The sequence below is a fragment of the Macaca mulatta genome, chromosome 8 (assembly GCF_049350105.2).
Source record: "Macaca mulatta isolate MMU2019108-1 chromosome 8, T2T-MMU8v2.0, whole genome shotgun sequence".
Lineage (NCBI taxonomy): Eukaryota > Metazoa > Chordata > Mammalia > Primates > Cercopithecidae > Macaca > Macaca mulatta.
In genome coordinates, this window is record NC_133413.1 from 19,513,154 (window position 1) to 19,529,961 (window position 16,808).

A 16,808-nucleotide genomic window follows, 5' to 3' on the forward strand; every position below is an offset into this window, starting at 1 on the left:
TTACTGTATTAGGTTGAACTATAAGAAATGGCAGATGTTTGAACATTTCAGACTTAGAAAAATCGCAATTTCATTGTTTCAAGTTAATGCATATTGGTTAACTAGGAAGAACACACCTGAAATCATTATAACCATTTATACTACAATAAATGCCAAAAAAAAAAAAAAAAAAAGGTTCAAAATATACTGTTTGTGGCTTACTTGACGAGACAACAAATTGGCAACAAGCTGTTTTTATATCAGTGCTGCCTCCCATGATAATACATTAATGTGTGCCATTTAAAATATATTTACAAAATTTCTAACACATCATCAACACATGGAATCTCATGGTTTTGCCATCAGCTAATCTTCATGATGCCTGTAGAAGAGAAATTATGTCTACTTTTTACTAAAGGAAGCAAAAATAGTGAAGCAAAGTAACTTTCCTAAGAAAAGACTCTACGTTCAAAATTTATACAACATCCAATCACTTCTTACTACCTCTATTGCTACTGTCTGGCCCAAGGTACCATTGGAAGATTCCAATTTTTGCAAACCAGTCTCGCTCGATCACCCAGGCTGAAGTACAGTGGCACGATCTCGGCTCACTGCAAGCTCCGCCTCCTGAGTTCACACCATTCTCCTGCCTCAGCCTCCTGAGTAGCTGGGACTACAGGTCCAGCCACCACGCTCAGCTAATTTTTTTTGTATTTTTAGAAGAGGCAGGGTTTCACCGTGTTAGCCACAATGGTCTCGATCTGCTGACCTCGTGATCCGCCTGCCTCGGCCAGAATATTTTTTTAGAATTACAATGAGACAACATTCTATACTGAACCTTTCCTGGGCAAACCGGGATATTTGGTCGTCCAACAGCAAAGCTTTACATAATCTGTGAGCATTCATCTCCCCAGCATACCTCCTTTCCCATCATTTTTGCCTGCTCTGGCCACATATGCCTCTTTGGCATTCTTGAAACACCCTGAAATACACAGACTTCTCAGGGCGATTGCGCTTGCTGTTCTCTCTACCTGGAATGCACTTTTGAAAATCTCTGTGGTTTGCTCCATGACATCCTTCAGGTCTTTGCTCAGGTATTCCCTTCCCAGAGATACCTTCCCTGACTACTACGTATAAAATAAAAACTGTTCCCCGTTGTCTTAGTCCATTCTCATGTTATAAATTTACCCAGTAAAGAACTACCTGAGACTGGGTAATTTATAAAGGAAAGAGGTTTAATTGACTCACAGTTTGCCATGACTGGGGAGGCCCCAGGAAACTTAGAATCATGGTGGAAGGGGAAGCAAACATATCCTTCTTCACATGATGGCAGGAAGGAGAAGTGCCGAGCAAAAGGGGGAAAAGCCCCTTATAAAACCATCAGATCTGGGGAGAACTCACTATCACGAAAACAGCAGCATGGAGGTAGCTGCCCCCATGATTCAGTTACCTTCTACCGGGTCCGTCCCACAACATGTGGGATTATGAGAACTACAATTCAAGATGAGATTTGGGTGGAGACACAGGCAAACAACATCACCCAGACACTCCGTATCTTTATTACAATGGGTTAAGTTTCTCCTTAGCACTTATCATCAAATATAATGAAATATTATAATATATGTGTTTATTGTCTACCCACTCCAACCACCATCTACAATGTAAGTGCCAAGTGGCGAGGGGCTACATCTATTATATATACTGCCCTAATGCTGGGTGGATAGTTAGGTACTGTACTAGTTTCTTGAGCCTGCCATAACAAACTACCATAAACTGCGTGGCCTAAAGCAAGAGGAGGTTATTATCTCACAGTTCTGGAGGATACAAGTCCAAAATCAAGAAGAGCAGGGCCACGCTTCCTTCAAAGTCTACAGGAGAAAATCCTTTCTGGCCTCTTCTAGCATTTAGTGGTTGCCAGCAATTCTTGACATCCTTTGACTTGTGGCACTATCACTCCATTCTCCGATACCATCTTCACGTGGCTGTCTTTCCTCTGTGTGTCCCTGTGTCTAAACTTCCCTCCTCATATAAGGACATCAGTCATTGGATTAGGGTCTGCCCTAATCCAGTATGACCTCATCTTAACTTAGTTACTACAAAGACCCTATTTGCAAGTGAGATCACATTCACAGGTAATAAAAGTTAGGAATGAACATATTTTGGGGGGCACAACTGAACCTAGCACAGGTACTCAACAAAATATCTATTGAATAGATGAGAAGAAAACTTGTAAACCTAAATTAGGATTGTAGAACTTCCCAGGATCTGTTATTGTAATTTCACAGTTGCTTATCGCAGATCAAATTATTTTGTGTTTGTTGTTATGTCTTTATCAGATTCCCTCCTTCTTCACCCTTCCAACAACAACAAAAATAACTAAGAACTCTTAATGAACTACGCTTTTCATAAAGTTTTTTGTGATTTGCAAATACGTCATGTTGATATGTGATAACTTATTTTGGTTTTAAAAAAGATATTTGGATTTATAAAATCCCAAAAGAAAATATATAACTGAAAATATAATACCTAAGATATTTAAAGTTGGCTGTCTCAGTGGGCCAAGGTCATTACCATAGCTATCTCATAATAAGGTTTTAGTTTGACTCATGTTTTCAGTTGGCAATAAATATATTTTTTGAGCAAAATTATAATAGCTATGTTGCTTTTTAAATTCGTACCCTGGTGTCTTTAACTATGTAATTTTAAAATTTATCACAAAACTCAAGAAGCAAAAAGGAAAACAATAAATGCCCTTATGCAAATAGAGATTTCTTAAACATAATCAATCAACTGCATAGTCACAGACATAAAATCATAAAGTATTTTTCATGTTACAGAAAATAAGAAACAAAAACATTTTATTATAAGGAAGCAAAAAAAAATAAAGATGGAAAACAAAATATTTTTTAAAAACATATAAAGAGATTTTAGAAATAGCCTTATTCCCTGAGGCTAGAACATGCACACAAAACATAATTAAAGGAAGTGACATCATTCAGTCAAATATCATCAACACTAGAGGAAACGAGGCTCAGAGAAGGAAAATTGTTTGCCTAAAGAAATAAAAGAGACTTTCACTAACTATATTTACACTAGTCTGGGAAATCAGTGTAATGATATGACATAAATACCATTTATTTGTGACTCTAACTCAAATTGTTCTTCTGACTGAAAATAGCCAATGTATTTAATGGATTACTGATTAGGATATTTCCTTGATAAATGAAACTGCTAAGGATCAGAAATAAAAATGATGTCCTCTTTTTTTTTATGTGATAGGAAATAAATCTTCATTATTTTAATCCACTCCCAGTTCATATTCAGGAGTCAAAAATGAAAAGTCATGAAATGTCTGTATCTTTTAGACTTTGCTTTAATGCTATTTGTTGAAATTTTTTTTATTTGGTTCGAGTTTTCTTATGCATTTGTGGGATCAAGTACTTTATTTCAGAAGTGAATATATTAGCTTAAAAACTTAGAGCTTAGCCAGGTGTGGTGGCTGACGTCTGTAATCCCAGCACTTTGGGAGGCCGAGGAGGGCAGATCACTTGGGTCAGGAGTTCGAGACCAGCATGGCCAACATAGCGAAACCCAGTCTACTGAAAATACAAAGAAATTAGCCAAGTGTGGGGGCACACACCTTTAATCCCAGCTATTCTGTTGGCTGAGGCATGAGAATCGCTTGAACCTGGGAGGCAGAGGTTGCAGTGAGCCAAGATCACACCACTGCACTGGGTGACAGAGTGAGACTCCGTCTCAAAAAACAAACAAATGACAACAACAAAAAACACTTAGAGCTTAAAAAAAATTTTTTTATTCCAGTGTTTGATTCTGGCTGTTGCATAAATGAAAGTATGTTTTGAAAATGCTCTGGGTAGCCAGGCACAGTAGCTCATGCCTGTAATCCCAGCACCTTGGGAGGCCGAGGCGGGCGGATCATGAGGTCAGGAGATCCAGACCATCCTGGTGAACATGGTGAAACCCCATCTCTACTAAAAATACAAAAAAATTAGCTGGGCATGGTGGCGGGCGCCTGTAGTCCCAGCTACTCGGGAGCCTGAGGCAGGAGAATGGCGTAAACCCGGGAGGCGAAGCTTGCAGTGAGCCGAGATCGTGCCACTGCACTCCAGCCTGGGCAACAAAGCAAGAATCCATCTCAAAAAATAAACAAATAAATAAATAAAAGAAAATGCTCTGGGTGATGCACCTATATATCATATAATTTTACCTACGCACACTGTATGTATAAATGTGTACGTATGTACATAAAATTATTACAATAATTATGTATATATTATAGATATTATATATAATTATATAAGGTATATAAATGTTGCTTAGCATTAGATTTAGTACAAAATAAAGGGCTAATGAAATTTTTTTGACAGGCCTCTGTTTCTTGATATCCAGAAATGTTCATCTCATTGCCATTAAGATAATTCAATAATCAAATCAAAAAGGCACCCCCTAGTCTGGCAGCATATAAACAATAAAGTATTTCAAAATGTAATTATATATATTTAGAAAGTCATTATATTACTTTGATTAGCTTTAGAATAATTCCTGAGACTATCTTAAGTTCTCTAAAATTTCCCATTTTCCTCATTTGTAATTCTAGCCAACATTCTCTGTAATATTGAAGAAATGCTAGGTATTAAGAATTTGTTTCAAGACTCTGGTCTCCATCATTCATGATAGTAAACCACTATTTATTCTGCACATCTGGCTTATGATAAAGTTGTATCAAATTATTCTGTTCATTTATTGCACAATTAGTTGTATTTCTTTTTTTTTTTTTTTTTTTTTTTTTTTTTTTTTTGAGACGGAGTCTCGCTCTGTCACCCAGGCTGGAGTGCAGTGGCCGGATCTCGGCTCACTGCAAGCTCCGCCTCCCAGGTTCACGCCATTCTCCGGCCTCAGCCTCCCGAGTAGCTGGGACTATAGGCGCCCGCCACCTCGCCCGGCTAGTTTTTTGTATTTTTTAGTAGAGACGGGGTTTCACCGTGTTAGCCAGGATGGTCTCGATCTCCTGACCTCGTGATCCGCCCGTCTCGGCCTCCCAAAGTGCTGGGATTACAGGCGTGAGCCACTGCGCCCGGCCTTGTATTTCTTTTATAATATTTTTGCTTTAGGCAGTTTGGAGACTTTTAATTATTATAAAATTAAAATTGTTCTCAAATGGCTGTTCTTTAGTGGACTATATTATTTGACATAAATTATTTTAATGCTATAAATTCTAATTCCTTCCCCACTACATTTAAAAAAATATTTAATTAATTACACTGCATTAAATTTAAAGATGAAGATATTTAATTAATTACACTGCATTAAAGCATTAAATTTAAAGATGAAGACATTAAATTTGTAAATGAAAAGTTCTACAGATAATATGTAATTTTAAAAAACAATTACAAAACAGAAGTATATTAGTAGAATGTAAACATTTCAAAATTGGTATGTTTTAAATGAGCCATTATAATAGGATACATAAAAGAAACAATAAGGAAGGAAAAAGTTATTGAAGGAAGTATGTTTAATAAGTTAACATTCACAAATGGACTATAACCTAAGTCAGTGAGTTATAAATTTACCCATAAACACAAGCTTAGAGACTCCTTTTAAGCTATTTCCTTCCAAATTTTTTCCTCTTTCTGAAAATGGAATATAACTGTGCTTTTGCATTTTTCTTAAGAATCCATACTCACTGAAAGCCTTACAAAGCTAAATATATTTGATCCCCCAAGAAATGCAATAAAGAAAAATGTTTCTGAAGTTTTTACTTCTGAAGTGAAAATTGTCATATAGTCCATTTTATTTTTAATTTTTTATACTGAAACTGCAAACCTATCATTTACATCAAACTCCCATCGAATTCATTCAAAATGTAAAGGAAATAGAAAAGATACATAATTCTAAATCTCTTCTCCAAGTTGTAGAAGCAGACTTCTTGCTAGTCAACCTGACTTCTTGCAAAAGCTAGTGGTTGTTACTTGAGTTTTGGTTACTATCACACCTGTGAAATAAATTAGCATTATTACAAGCATGTCAAAAATGCAGAGACATTAAATAACTTGCCTAAAGTCAGAAATGAGTCAGAGACCCAGCTCAGCCTCCGTCCAGACACTCTGCTTCCCAGGATCCTCTGACTGCATTCAGAATTTGTCATTATTTCTCCATTATTTGATTAGAAATAGGGACAATGTTGATTCTGGCTTCAATCCAGAAACAAACATGTGGACACTGGTTTAACTGAAAGAAAACTAAAAGAGGAGATTCAAGGACAAATTCCAATACTCTGATATTTTTCTTTTTTCCCCATTTGTATGACTTTTTGTGAAAGATCTAATAATATATCTTTATAAACATATATATTTTTTAAAACTTATTATTATGTTCAGAGAATTTTTGTACTTTAACATCAATACTGTTCCGTTGAAGATTAAGTAAAACCAAAGTCCAGCTGAAACTTTGCTTTGTATTAAGGATAATAACATTTTACCCATAAATATATGAATTAATATGTCATCTCAACTAAAATATGGAAATAAGCCAAATTTTTCCTAGTTATGAAAAATGAGGCAGGTTAATAATTGCCAAGGTGACATGGTCAGTTTATTTGCTCTCTAAGAAAAACAAAAGTATTCCCTGAGGTGCAAAATTGTGAAATTTAACTGGAAGCATCAATTATACTCTGGACAAGGTGTTCCTTTTGTTTTAAAATCCTCTAGAAGATTTTCTAAAGTGTAATAGGCAACTGTTAGCTCCATTAATCATATTGTATAACAGTTTCATACTGGAAATCCGAGTTCCTCATTTCTTCTTTCCCTCTGATGTAACTCAAGCAGTTGTTTGCCGTTTGTCCTGTGGTCCCTATTTATTCACTCAGATTCCAGTAAAATACCAAAGTTTTGTTTTCTTTCTGTTCTTTGTTATCTACTGGACTTGAGCACTGATGATGTTTGGTCTTCCCGTTAAACATCTTCCTGTCCTTCATGTGGACATTTTGAAAATTATTAAGGGAAACGTAATCCTGTTGATTTACTGGAAAGAAGAAGAAGAAGAAGAAAAAGCCAATTAGGCTGAAGTGATTTGCACACACACACAAGTGGAAATGAAACATTCATAATTGTAGAGAATTCAAGCTGCTAATGTTAAATTTCAAAAGCAAAAATATGGGATTATTTGGCTAATTCGATAATTACCTCTGTGGTAAAATGACATATTTTGAAATACAAACTTACCTTTCCTTCTCGTATGCCTTTAGCTTGCTCCCCATTCAAGCAATAATTTAGCCTTGTGTTTATTTCCTCACTGGAGGGACATAATACTAACAGCAGCTAACATGTGGTATACTCATAATGTGATAAAAATGGTAATTATATCAACTCACTCAGCCATACAGCCCTATGAGTAGGTACTGTTAATGATCTCCATTTCACAAATGAGGAAACTGAGGTACAGAGGTTTAAGTGAATTGCATGAGGTCACACAGCTATCAAGAGGTGTAGCTGGGCTCAAAGGCAATCCTGCTCAGAATCTCTGCTCTTCTCTACTAAAGGTAGACTATGCTGTCTTTCGGAAACTGGGCTGGCATCATTGCCTCAGGAGAAACTCGCAAAAGCTCATCAGACAGTAAGGACTACTCTAGGGCCAATATTTTGTGGAGGAATTCCAAAAGCCAAATTTTCTTGGAGTAACATTACTCCATGGATGTACTGCTATAACATGGTGGAAGAAGTATCACCAAGAAAGGTCAAAATTATGGACCGGTGCGGTGGCTCACGCCTGTAATCCCAACACTTTGGGAGGCTGCGGCAGGTAGATCACCTGAGGTCAGGAGTTTGAGACCAGCTTGGCCAACATGGCAAAACCCCATGTATTTTTAGTTTCTACTAAAAATACAAAAATTATCCAGGTGTGGTGGTGGGCGTCTGTGGTACCAGCTACACGGGAGACTGAGGCAGGAGAATTACTTGAACTCAAGAGGCGGAGGTTGCAGTGAGCCGAGGTCATGCCACTGCACTCCAACCTGGGTGACAGAGAAAGACCCTGTCTAAAAAAAAAAAAGAAAGAAAGAAAAGAAAAAGTTGTGACCTTGCACAATTGCACCACAGCTATGAAATGAGAATGAGACCTGAGATCACTGGCTAAAAGAAGTACAAGAAAAGAATGATATAATAGGACCACAGGTACAGTCCCATCAAGATCAGGCTGATGAGGCTCCCAAACAGATTAAATGGACACTGTCAATTTTTTTTTCCCCTTCTCCTTTTGGAAGACCTTATTCAGAGAACTCTTCAATTAATACATCAGTTACAGCACAATTTTCATCCAGACCCTCTAGACCCTGTATTGTGCCTGCCGGATTGAACACCTGTCTACTATTTGATACTTGACCCAGTCCCCGTGGGAAGGTTTAAATCCAGATCTCCCCACCTCCAGTCCACTCCAGCTTGCAGCGAGGAACATGTCTGCTTAAGGCTGCATGAGGAACTAGACTCAGACAACTAATCTTGTATCCTTGACTGTATTCTACTAGCATAAATTTCTGGTGGTTATTTTTTCCAAACTTGACTCCTAGTTCAGGAGGCACATTTTTATGGGAGTTATAAAACTCCATGCTCTGATGACAATAACATTTTAAACTTCAAATGTGCCTTTTATTAAAATATTTAGAATGGAGTGTGTTGTAGGTATCAACGAAAGGGGCTGTTAAGAACAGTCTTCATTCCACACAACTAGCAGAGCCTCCTCAGGTGGAGGTAATCAAATTCTTCCTAAAATGTTGGTTTCAATGTGATCTCAGGCAGAGTCCTGAAAAACTAGAAAATTTATTTGCACATAATATAGGTCTCAGAAATTTCTATGGAGAAGCATTTTAAAATTAATAAAACTAAACCAATTTTACTAGTGAGTTAACCTAAATATTACCATTGTTGATGTAACTAGCAGAAAGTTTAAATTAATAGATGCTCAGGAAATAGTTCCACATTCACATACACTTTCTGGGAAAGATTCTGACAATATGAATCAGAAAAATAAGGGTAAAGGTGGATAAAGAGAAAGACGAAGAAAAGGAACCAAGAAAAAGTGAGGTGCTTTGTAATGTGTCAACTTGGGTAAGCTGAACTAGACTTCCCAGAATTCCTTTTGCCTGATGTTTTCCGTTAGGAGCAGTTGGTGGGCAGAAAGGAAGTGGCAGCCATCTTCGTAGCTCCTTCATGCTGTCACGTATCTCGTTGGCTTTAGGATAGTGGCTAAGCCTCCAGCTGTTTCACTTCCCTATCGATATAATTTGGAGCCTCCTTTAGCACATAACAAATGGTCTGGCTTCTGCAGGACACCCACATCAACCAGGGTCAGAGGCAACAAGAACTGACACAGGTTTCAGTCCGTCCTCATAGATTCCAGCTCCTGCTTCTGTTTCGTTCATCTGCGCTCTCACTTAACTGCGATTCGTACTTCAAGCTCCAACATCATCTGTGGAGACAGCTTCCTTTCAAAGAGTACTTAACCAGCTCCCACAGTTGTATTAAGTCAAATTCTTTATTATCCTACAAGCTCTGCTTCTCCGATTGAACTCTGCCTGTAACTGAGGCTCCTGGACAGGAAAGCTGAATGCCACAGAAGGAATTTTCTCACTGTACCATTGTTTCTTCCTTCCCAGAGCCCTCTGTTCTTTTGCTCATATCTGGACTGCTCTCCCTCTAGGCCTGCTACATTCGGCATGTAAAAAGTACTACTGATAGACATTTGGCAGATCCCCCCCAAATGCGTAGCTTCAGGTTCCACACAACCTGTGTCCTCCCCTGCATACCAGTTAAGATAAAATGAAATGCTTATTCACTACTCATCTTTTCAGAGCTTTCTCACCTATGTGTTTGTATTTTTTCCCCTCGGATTATCAAACTAATTTTAAATGGGTTCCCTAGCAGGAAAAGAGCAAAAGATGTTTTCTTATTTATTTTTTCTACCACAAAAAATAAAAAGTATTCTTGCTAAGGAATATGTTTGTTTTTCTTTCTGTGTGTATGCAAGGACTGTGGACTGGCATTTATTTTATGCTTCTCAATAATAGCATCTTTTTTATTAAAGAAGAATCTCCCCAGAAGGTCACATGTCATTTAAAAAACAATTTCAACCAAATACACGTTGAATTGTAATAGAAAACAGATTTTTTTACTCGTAACACATGAAGAAGAAATTTAGCTATATTGTATAAAAATATGTGGGGAAAAAGAAAACAAGAGCTCGTGTTAAGTAAAACCACTTTTTAAAATATGCCTTTAGGAACACGGAAGATGGAAGGTATCACAAGATACCTGCTTTCATTCTACTTCTCAGTGATGATGTATCTGCTTTTTTTTTTTTTTTTTGACGAATTTGCAATGCATCTTTTCATCCTGATGCCTAAATCCAGTCTTTATATGTGCCTCTTCAGTTTTTAGACTCTTAAAATATTATCTCTTCATGAAGTATTCAACTAATTGGAAAATGCGTGATTCCTACCACTATGACAATGTCTGAAAGTAGAATCCTCAGGGTTGCAAGCTATTCTGACAAAACTTCTGAACTCTAGCAGAAAATGTAAAAATATACATTTGACAAAATATATTTGCCCATTTGAATTTAAATTTTCTCTTTTTTTAACTCAGTTTTTATTTCTTAGAAAAAGGAAGACAATCTAAATATAATTCCCTGAGATACAGTTTCCTCCTTTCACTTGGAAATAACTGTACATTAGGTTGAGAGGCAAAAAAATTCATTGTCTAAAATTACACACACTTTCTGATTAATTTGTTGGCCCACATTTAGTTCATCATACACACCTTATTTTTTGCATGTGCATTTGGGACAATAACCTGGCATATGAAACCTTTAAAATTTATATTTAAAAATTTATACTTGCGGCCGGGCGCGGCGGCTCAAGCCTGTAATCCCAGCACTTTGGGAAGCCAAGACGGGTGGATCACGAGGTCAGGAGATCGAGACCATCCTGGCTAACGCGGTGAAACCCAGTTTCTACTAAAAAATACAAAAAAAAAAAAAAAAAATCTAGCCGGGCGAGGTGGCGGGCGCCTATAGTCCCAGCTACTCCGGAGGCTGAGGCAGGAGAATGGCATGAACCCGGGAGGCGGAGCTTGCAGTGAGCTGAGATCCGGCCACTGTACTCCAGCCTGGGCGACAGAGCGAGACTCCGTCTCAAAAAAAAAAAAAAAAAAAAATGACTTTGCCAATAACTAGAACTCCCTCAAAAACAAAGGCTAGGTACCTGACTCCCATAGGCATGACCAAGAGTACACCACAAAATGATTCCTCTAAGACTGAAATGTTTTTTCCTGCTTCCCCCTCAGAGAGACATTGTGGAAAAATTCTAGAACTTTTAGAATAGACATTGTGTGCCTGACTCCAGCAATCAAAGATTGTGAAATATTGAAGCCCCATTTAAGAGTCATACACTCATACTAGTTTTATTTGTTGTTGTTGTTTATAATCTAAAGAAATGAACTTCAGCCATCTAGACCAAAAATAATTGGATTTGTTGGAGGGATACTGACTGAAGTAAGTAATAGAATCAATGACAGACTGATACAAGCCAAGGGAAGGCAGTATAATAAGGACAGCTCCAAAAATCTCTCAAAGATGTGTTCTTGGATTTATTCTGTAGTATGCAGCCCTTAAAATGTTTTAGTTTCAGTGGAATTTTGGCCTCTGTGTCTTTCCATACAAATCTCATATCCCTAAGAGGGAGAATCCAATTAGCCCAGTCATCTGTATTTCTTTTTTCTTTTCCTTCTTTTTTTTTTCTTTTTTTTTGAGACAGAGTCTTGCTCTGTTGCCAGGCTGGAGTGCAGTGGTGCAATCTCAGCTCACCGCAACCTCCGCCTCCTGGGTTTCAGCAATTTTCTTTCCTTAGCCTCCCGAGTAGCTGGGACTCGGGCACGCACCACCATAACCAGCTAATTTTTGTATTTTTAGTAGAGACGGGGTATCACCATGTTGGCCAGGATGGTCGTGATCTGCCCACCTCGGCCTACTAAAGTGCTGGGATTACAGGCATGAGTCACTACACCCAGCCATCTGTATTTCAGTGTACACCTAGATATATGGCACCCATACACTGAGGCCACAGCTTTACTCTCTGGCCCACAAATTCTTGTCAGTGTGGCTGCTGGGGGATCTGTTGTGAGCAAGAAAAGCTCCATAGTATGTGCCATTCTCATACTACAAAATTAGGAAATTTCAAGATAAATGAAAGGGGGGGATCTGTCCAGTTTAATGGACGGTTGCCTGGTTCAATAAAGACGCTTGGCAAGCCTAAGATTTCATCTCCAATGACTCTTTCACCAATGAATTAGCCATATTACATGTACCCTTTTCCACTGCTGTGATGTATATTGTTGTTACCTTTTTATTTGCCTCTTCTCATTTCTATGTACCCTCTCTGAATGAAATAAGTCTTAATTAGCCACCAGCCCTTCTCCTAGCCCATCCACCAAGGCTAGATGTTCTCCTATGCATTTACTTCTCTTATATCACACATCACTGTATTGTGTACTGGAGCTTCTCTTTTCATTCCAGGGAGATCAAGGCTTGTTTTTTCTTATTTCAACAGCCGCAGCACCCAGCATATGCACACCACACAATAGAAGCTCGGAAACATTTATTATGCATGGAATAATAATATCGCCTATTTGTAGTAGCATATAATGTAAATATCCAAAATTGGTAACTTGATTAAACTTGATAACTTACATGAAGTGCTTATGACAATGCCTGATAGAAAATATGCAACAAATGTTCATTTCCTTCTGTCTTGACACAACACCATGACTATTTAATTCATTCTGTAAAGAAGAAGGCAGCAGGCTGGCTGTGGTGGCATACACCTGTAATCCCAGCACTTTAGGAGGCCAAGGCGAGCAGATCACTTGAGGTCAGGAGTTCAAGACCAGCCTGGCCAACATGGTGAAATCTCATCTCCACTAAAAATACAAAAACAGCCAGCCGTGGTGGCGGGTGCCTGTAATCCCAACTACTTGGGAGGCTGAGGCAGGAGGGTCACTTGAACTTGGGAGGTGGAGGTTGCAGTGAGCCAAGATCACACCATTGCACTCCAGCCTGGGCAACAGAGTGAGACCCTGTTTCAAAAAAAAGAGTGAGGCAGCAATGTACACACAAAGACAATAACTCATCTTATAAAGATAATTCCGATGTTAGATGAGGAAGCCACCATGCCCAGCCTGCTGCCTCATTCTTTACAGAACGAAGGAAGCAGTCATGACGTTATTCTTAATAATGTAGAACTATTTGTGAAATGCGGATGCAGTGAATGTTGATGCAGACAATACAATGCCCCTAAAATCATTTTACTAACATTCCCAAATTTATTCATGCTTTAGCACAAGAGTTGTACATTTCAGTAAAGAAAGGTGAAAGAAACTTCTTTAATCTGTAATGGAAGACCTTGTAGCAGAACAAAATTGCTACCAAGAAAGTTGGAAAGTAGATAAAATATAAGAAAAATATTTTTGTGACCTGGATTCACAAAGTCTGGGATGATGTTCTTACTCAACAACTATTTAAATTGGGATTCCCTGAAAGCAGAGCCTGAGACAAAGATTCGGATGCAAGTAGTTTATTTGGGAGGTGATTCCAGGGAGCATAAACAAATGAGATGGAACAGGGAGAAAAGCCAAAAAGTATCTAATGAGTGGGGTACACTCATAGACAACTAAAGTTCCAACCTACTGAAACCTCTGAGAGCCCCACATCAGAATTCTCCTCTCAGGTGGCAGGAGATCAAGAGTTGGTAGACATCCACCAGCCGCAGGCCCTTGGTGCTTGACGGTTGCTTCTGTAGTATTGATTCCACCTGTTGCAGTGTAATCCTTCCACCTGTGCTTTAACCCCCAGCTCCTCATTTCTTCTCTAGAGCTAGGTTGATTACCTTCCTCTTTTTCACTTTTGACTTTACCCTTTCCTTCCCCAGTCGTTTCCCCTTTTCACTCTATGAACAAGTCCAAGTCTATTAAACCCTAGAAAACTAAAACCTCTCTTATCCCTGCCTCTAGCAACTTTCCTATTTCTCTCCATTTCTACTAAGCTTATTTTTTTAAGATGACAATCCACACTCACTGATTCCACGGTCTGTCTTTCCATGAACTCCTCAATTAAAGCCAGTGACTTCTGACCCCTTTACTGCAATTGCAGCTGCTTACAATGACGCCACAAAACTCCTCATGGGAGTTTCTCACTGAATTCTCAGGCTGCTCCTTCTTCCTCAGAACTTCCTTCACAGGCTTTTATAAAACCCATCCCTCTTAGTTCTCTGGGTATCCTCCAAGTTTTCCATCTTTCCTTTATGGAGTATTCTTTCCTTTTTGGTTTATAGAATGTTAGTGTTTAACAACTCCCAAATATTTCATTCCAGCTATTACTTCTCTCTGTAACTCCAGAAGTGTTTGTCTAATAGCCTGCTAGCTCAGACTTAATTTATTATAGCCTCTTCTCTTCCCCTTCCCCTTCCCTCCCCTTGGGAAGAAAGGCTTGCCTTCAACAGAACATAGTGAGTTGGCAAAACCGCCACTTACTCCTACCCACTTCAAAATCTTGGGATTATCAGAGAACATTCCTCCTCCTCATCCTGCATTTCCAGTTAGTTAGTAAGTTCTGCTGATTCTACCTTCTGAATACTAAACTCTCCCCATCAGCCCGATTGCCGCTGCCACCTTAATTTATCTCTTAATCACCTTGGCATAATCTACTGGTTTCTCTTGGTTGATCAATCTACTTCCAGTTTCTGCCCAATGCAGACCATCTCCTACAGAGTATAAAACATTATCTTGATGCAAAGAAAGACATTACTTCTCTACTTAAAAGGCTTGGAAGTTTTCCTTCAAGTCAACAATCAACAAGCTATACTCTGATTTCTTTTATGTGGTGATCTAGCTAGTCCCAGTGTCAGTATCCAGAAGCAGCTCAGGCAGTCCCTATGGCTAAACTCATCGTGAGCCAGCCAACCTGGCATGGTGTGGGTGCTTTGAAATCAATGGTTAAAATCTGAGTGTGGGAATGGATCCTGAAACCTTGTAGTCCCAAGTCAGTATTGGCACAGAGCCTTCTCTGTAAACTTAAATAAGTGTCAACATTTAGAAATCACTTACACGAGCCAGGTACTCTCTGAACACTTCCTACGTACTAACTCACGTAACCTCCAGAGTAGCCCTTTGAGACATATATTATTATTTTTAATTCCCATTTTCCCAATGAGGTGACTGAGACATAAAGAGAGCAAGCAACTTGCTTAACATCATATATGCCACGATTTGGCTTGAAGTAGACAGTTCTAGAAGCAGGGTCTTATCCATTTTCTATGGGCTTTGTTAGCTTTACACAGAGGCTGTGGGGTTCTCACCCTTAGAATATAATTCCAGCCTGTGCAGGGATCTAGATGAACCAGAGGTGAAGAGTGGAAGAAAGAAGCAGAGTGGAAGCCCAAGCCACAGAGGGCAACCTGAACTTGGAGCGTAACATCACCAGAATCTTTACCTCCGCATCTTCCCAATCCTCTACAGTTCTCTCATCCAGCACATACACAGACACGCACACAATCCATGAGAAGCTTTCACCAGATCAGAAGTGGAATTATTGCTGCCGAAGATAGCGATGGATGGCCCCAGACGACATGACAAAGCTTTTAAAAATGACAAAATGTTGGGAATGTAACAAACAACAAATGGGACCCTCCTAGAGAACTGGATGTGGTCTCTAATTCCTCCCCGCACTATGGGTTTGGACTGAAAACTGGCCCCTAAGAACTGAGTTAGCCATGCCCTGTTCTTCTCTTGAATATAACGGGAGGGGATGTCAGGAAAATGGAGATGTCTCTTCTCATAATATCTGCTAATCAGGATTGTTAAGGGCCTTGTGCAATTAATTTTAGCATTCAAAGAAGAAATAATTTCTTAGAACTCCATGGTGAGGAAATAGGTCGTACTCATTAGTGTAGTCACAGAGGAAGAACAGCGTTTAATAATAGGCCTGGCTGAAACAGGCCAGCAGTGAAACCAGGAGGGCAAAATTATTCTGTTAATGAAGAGTTAATGAAGAATTTGGAGTTTCCATAGGTAACCCAAGAAGAAAGGGGTGAAAAAGGAAGAGTGAATGAGATAAGAATGGGGAGGAGGATGTGGGGAAGGAATGCACCAAGATGCCAGGGAGCTGAGCAAGAGGCAGCCAGGGAGAAGTTCTGGGCTATGGCCAAGGATCTTTAAAGAGCAAGGATCTTTAAATAGTCAGTTTTGTTGTTGTTGTTGTTGTTATTATACTTTAAGTTCTAGGGTACATGTGCACAACATGCAGGTTTGTTACATATGCATACATGTGCCATGTTGGTGTGCTGCACCCATTAACTCGTCATTTACATTAGGTATATCTCCTAATGCTCTCCATCCCCCCACTCCCTCCCCACAATAGGACCCGGTGTGTGATGTTTCCCTTCCTGTGTCCAAGTGATCTCATTGTTCAATTCCCACCTATGAGTGAGAATATGTGGTGTTTGGTTTTCTGTTCTTGCAACAGTTTGCTGAGAATGATGGTTTACAGCTGCATCCATGTCCCTACAAAGGATATGAACTCATTCTTTTTTATGGCTGCGTAGTATCCCATGGTGTATAGGTGCCACATCAAGGATCTAGAACTAGAAATACCATTTGACCCAGCCATCTCATTACTGGGTTTATACCCAAAGGATTATAAATCATGCTGCTATAAACACACATGCACATGTATGTTTATTGTGGCACTATTCACAATAGTAAATAGTC

The 16,808-nt window shown here is 38.9% G+C and overlaps 1 protein-coding gene across 1 annotated transcript in view; it reads right to left on the reverse strand.

Moving 5' to 3' along the window:
* Positions 1–6,216, reverse strand: part of FGL1 (fibrinogen like 1) — a 40,445-nt gene extending 34,229 nt beyond the window's left edge. Inside the window, exon 1 of the mRNA XM_015144863.3 lies at positions 6,055–6,216. Coding sequence (XP_015000349.2) covers positions 6,055–6,145 — 91 coding nt within the window. The 5' untranslated portion in view covers positions 6,146–6,216. The remainder of the gene's footprint in view (positions 1–6,054) is intronic.
* Between the last annotated feature and the right edge of the window lie 10,592 nt (positions 6,217–16,808).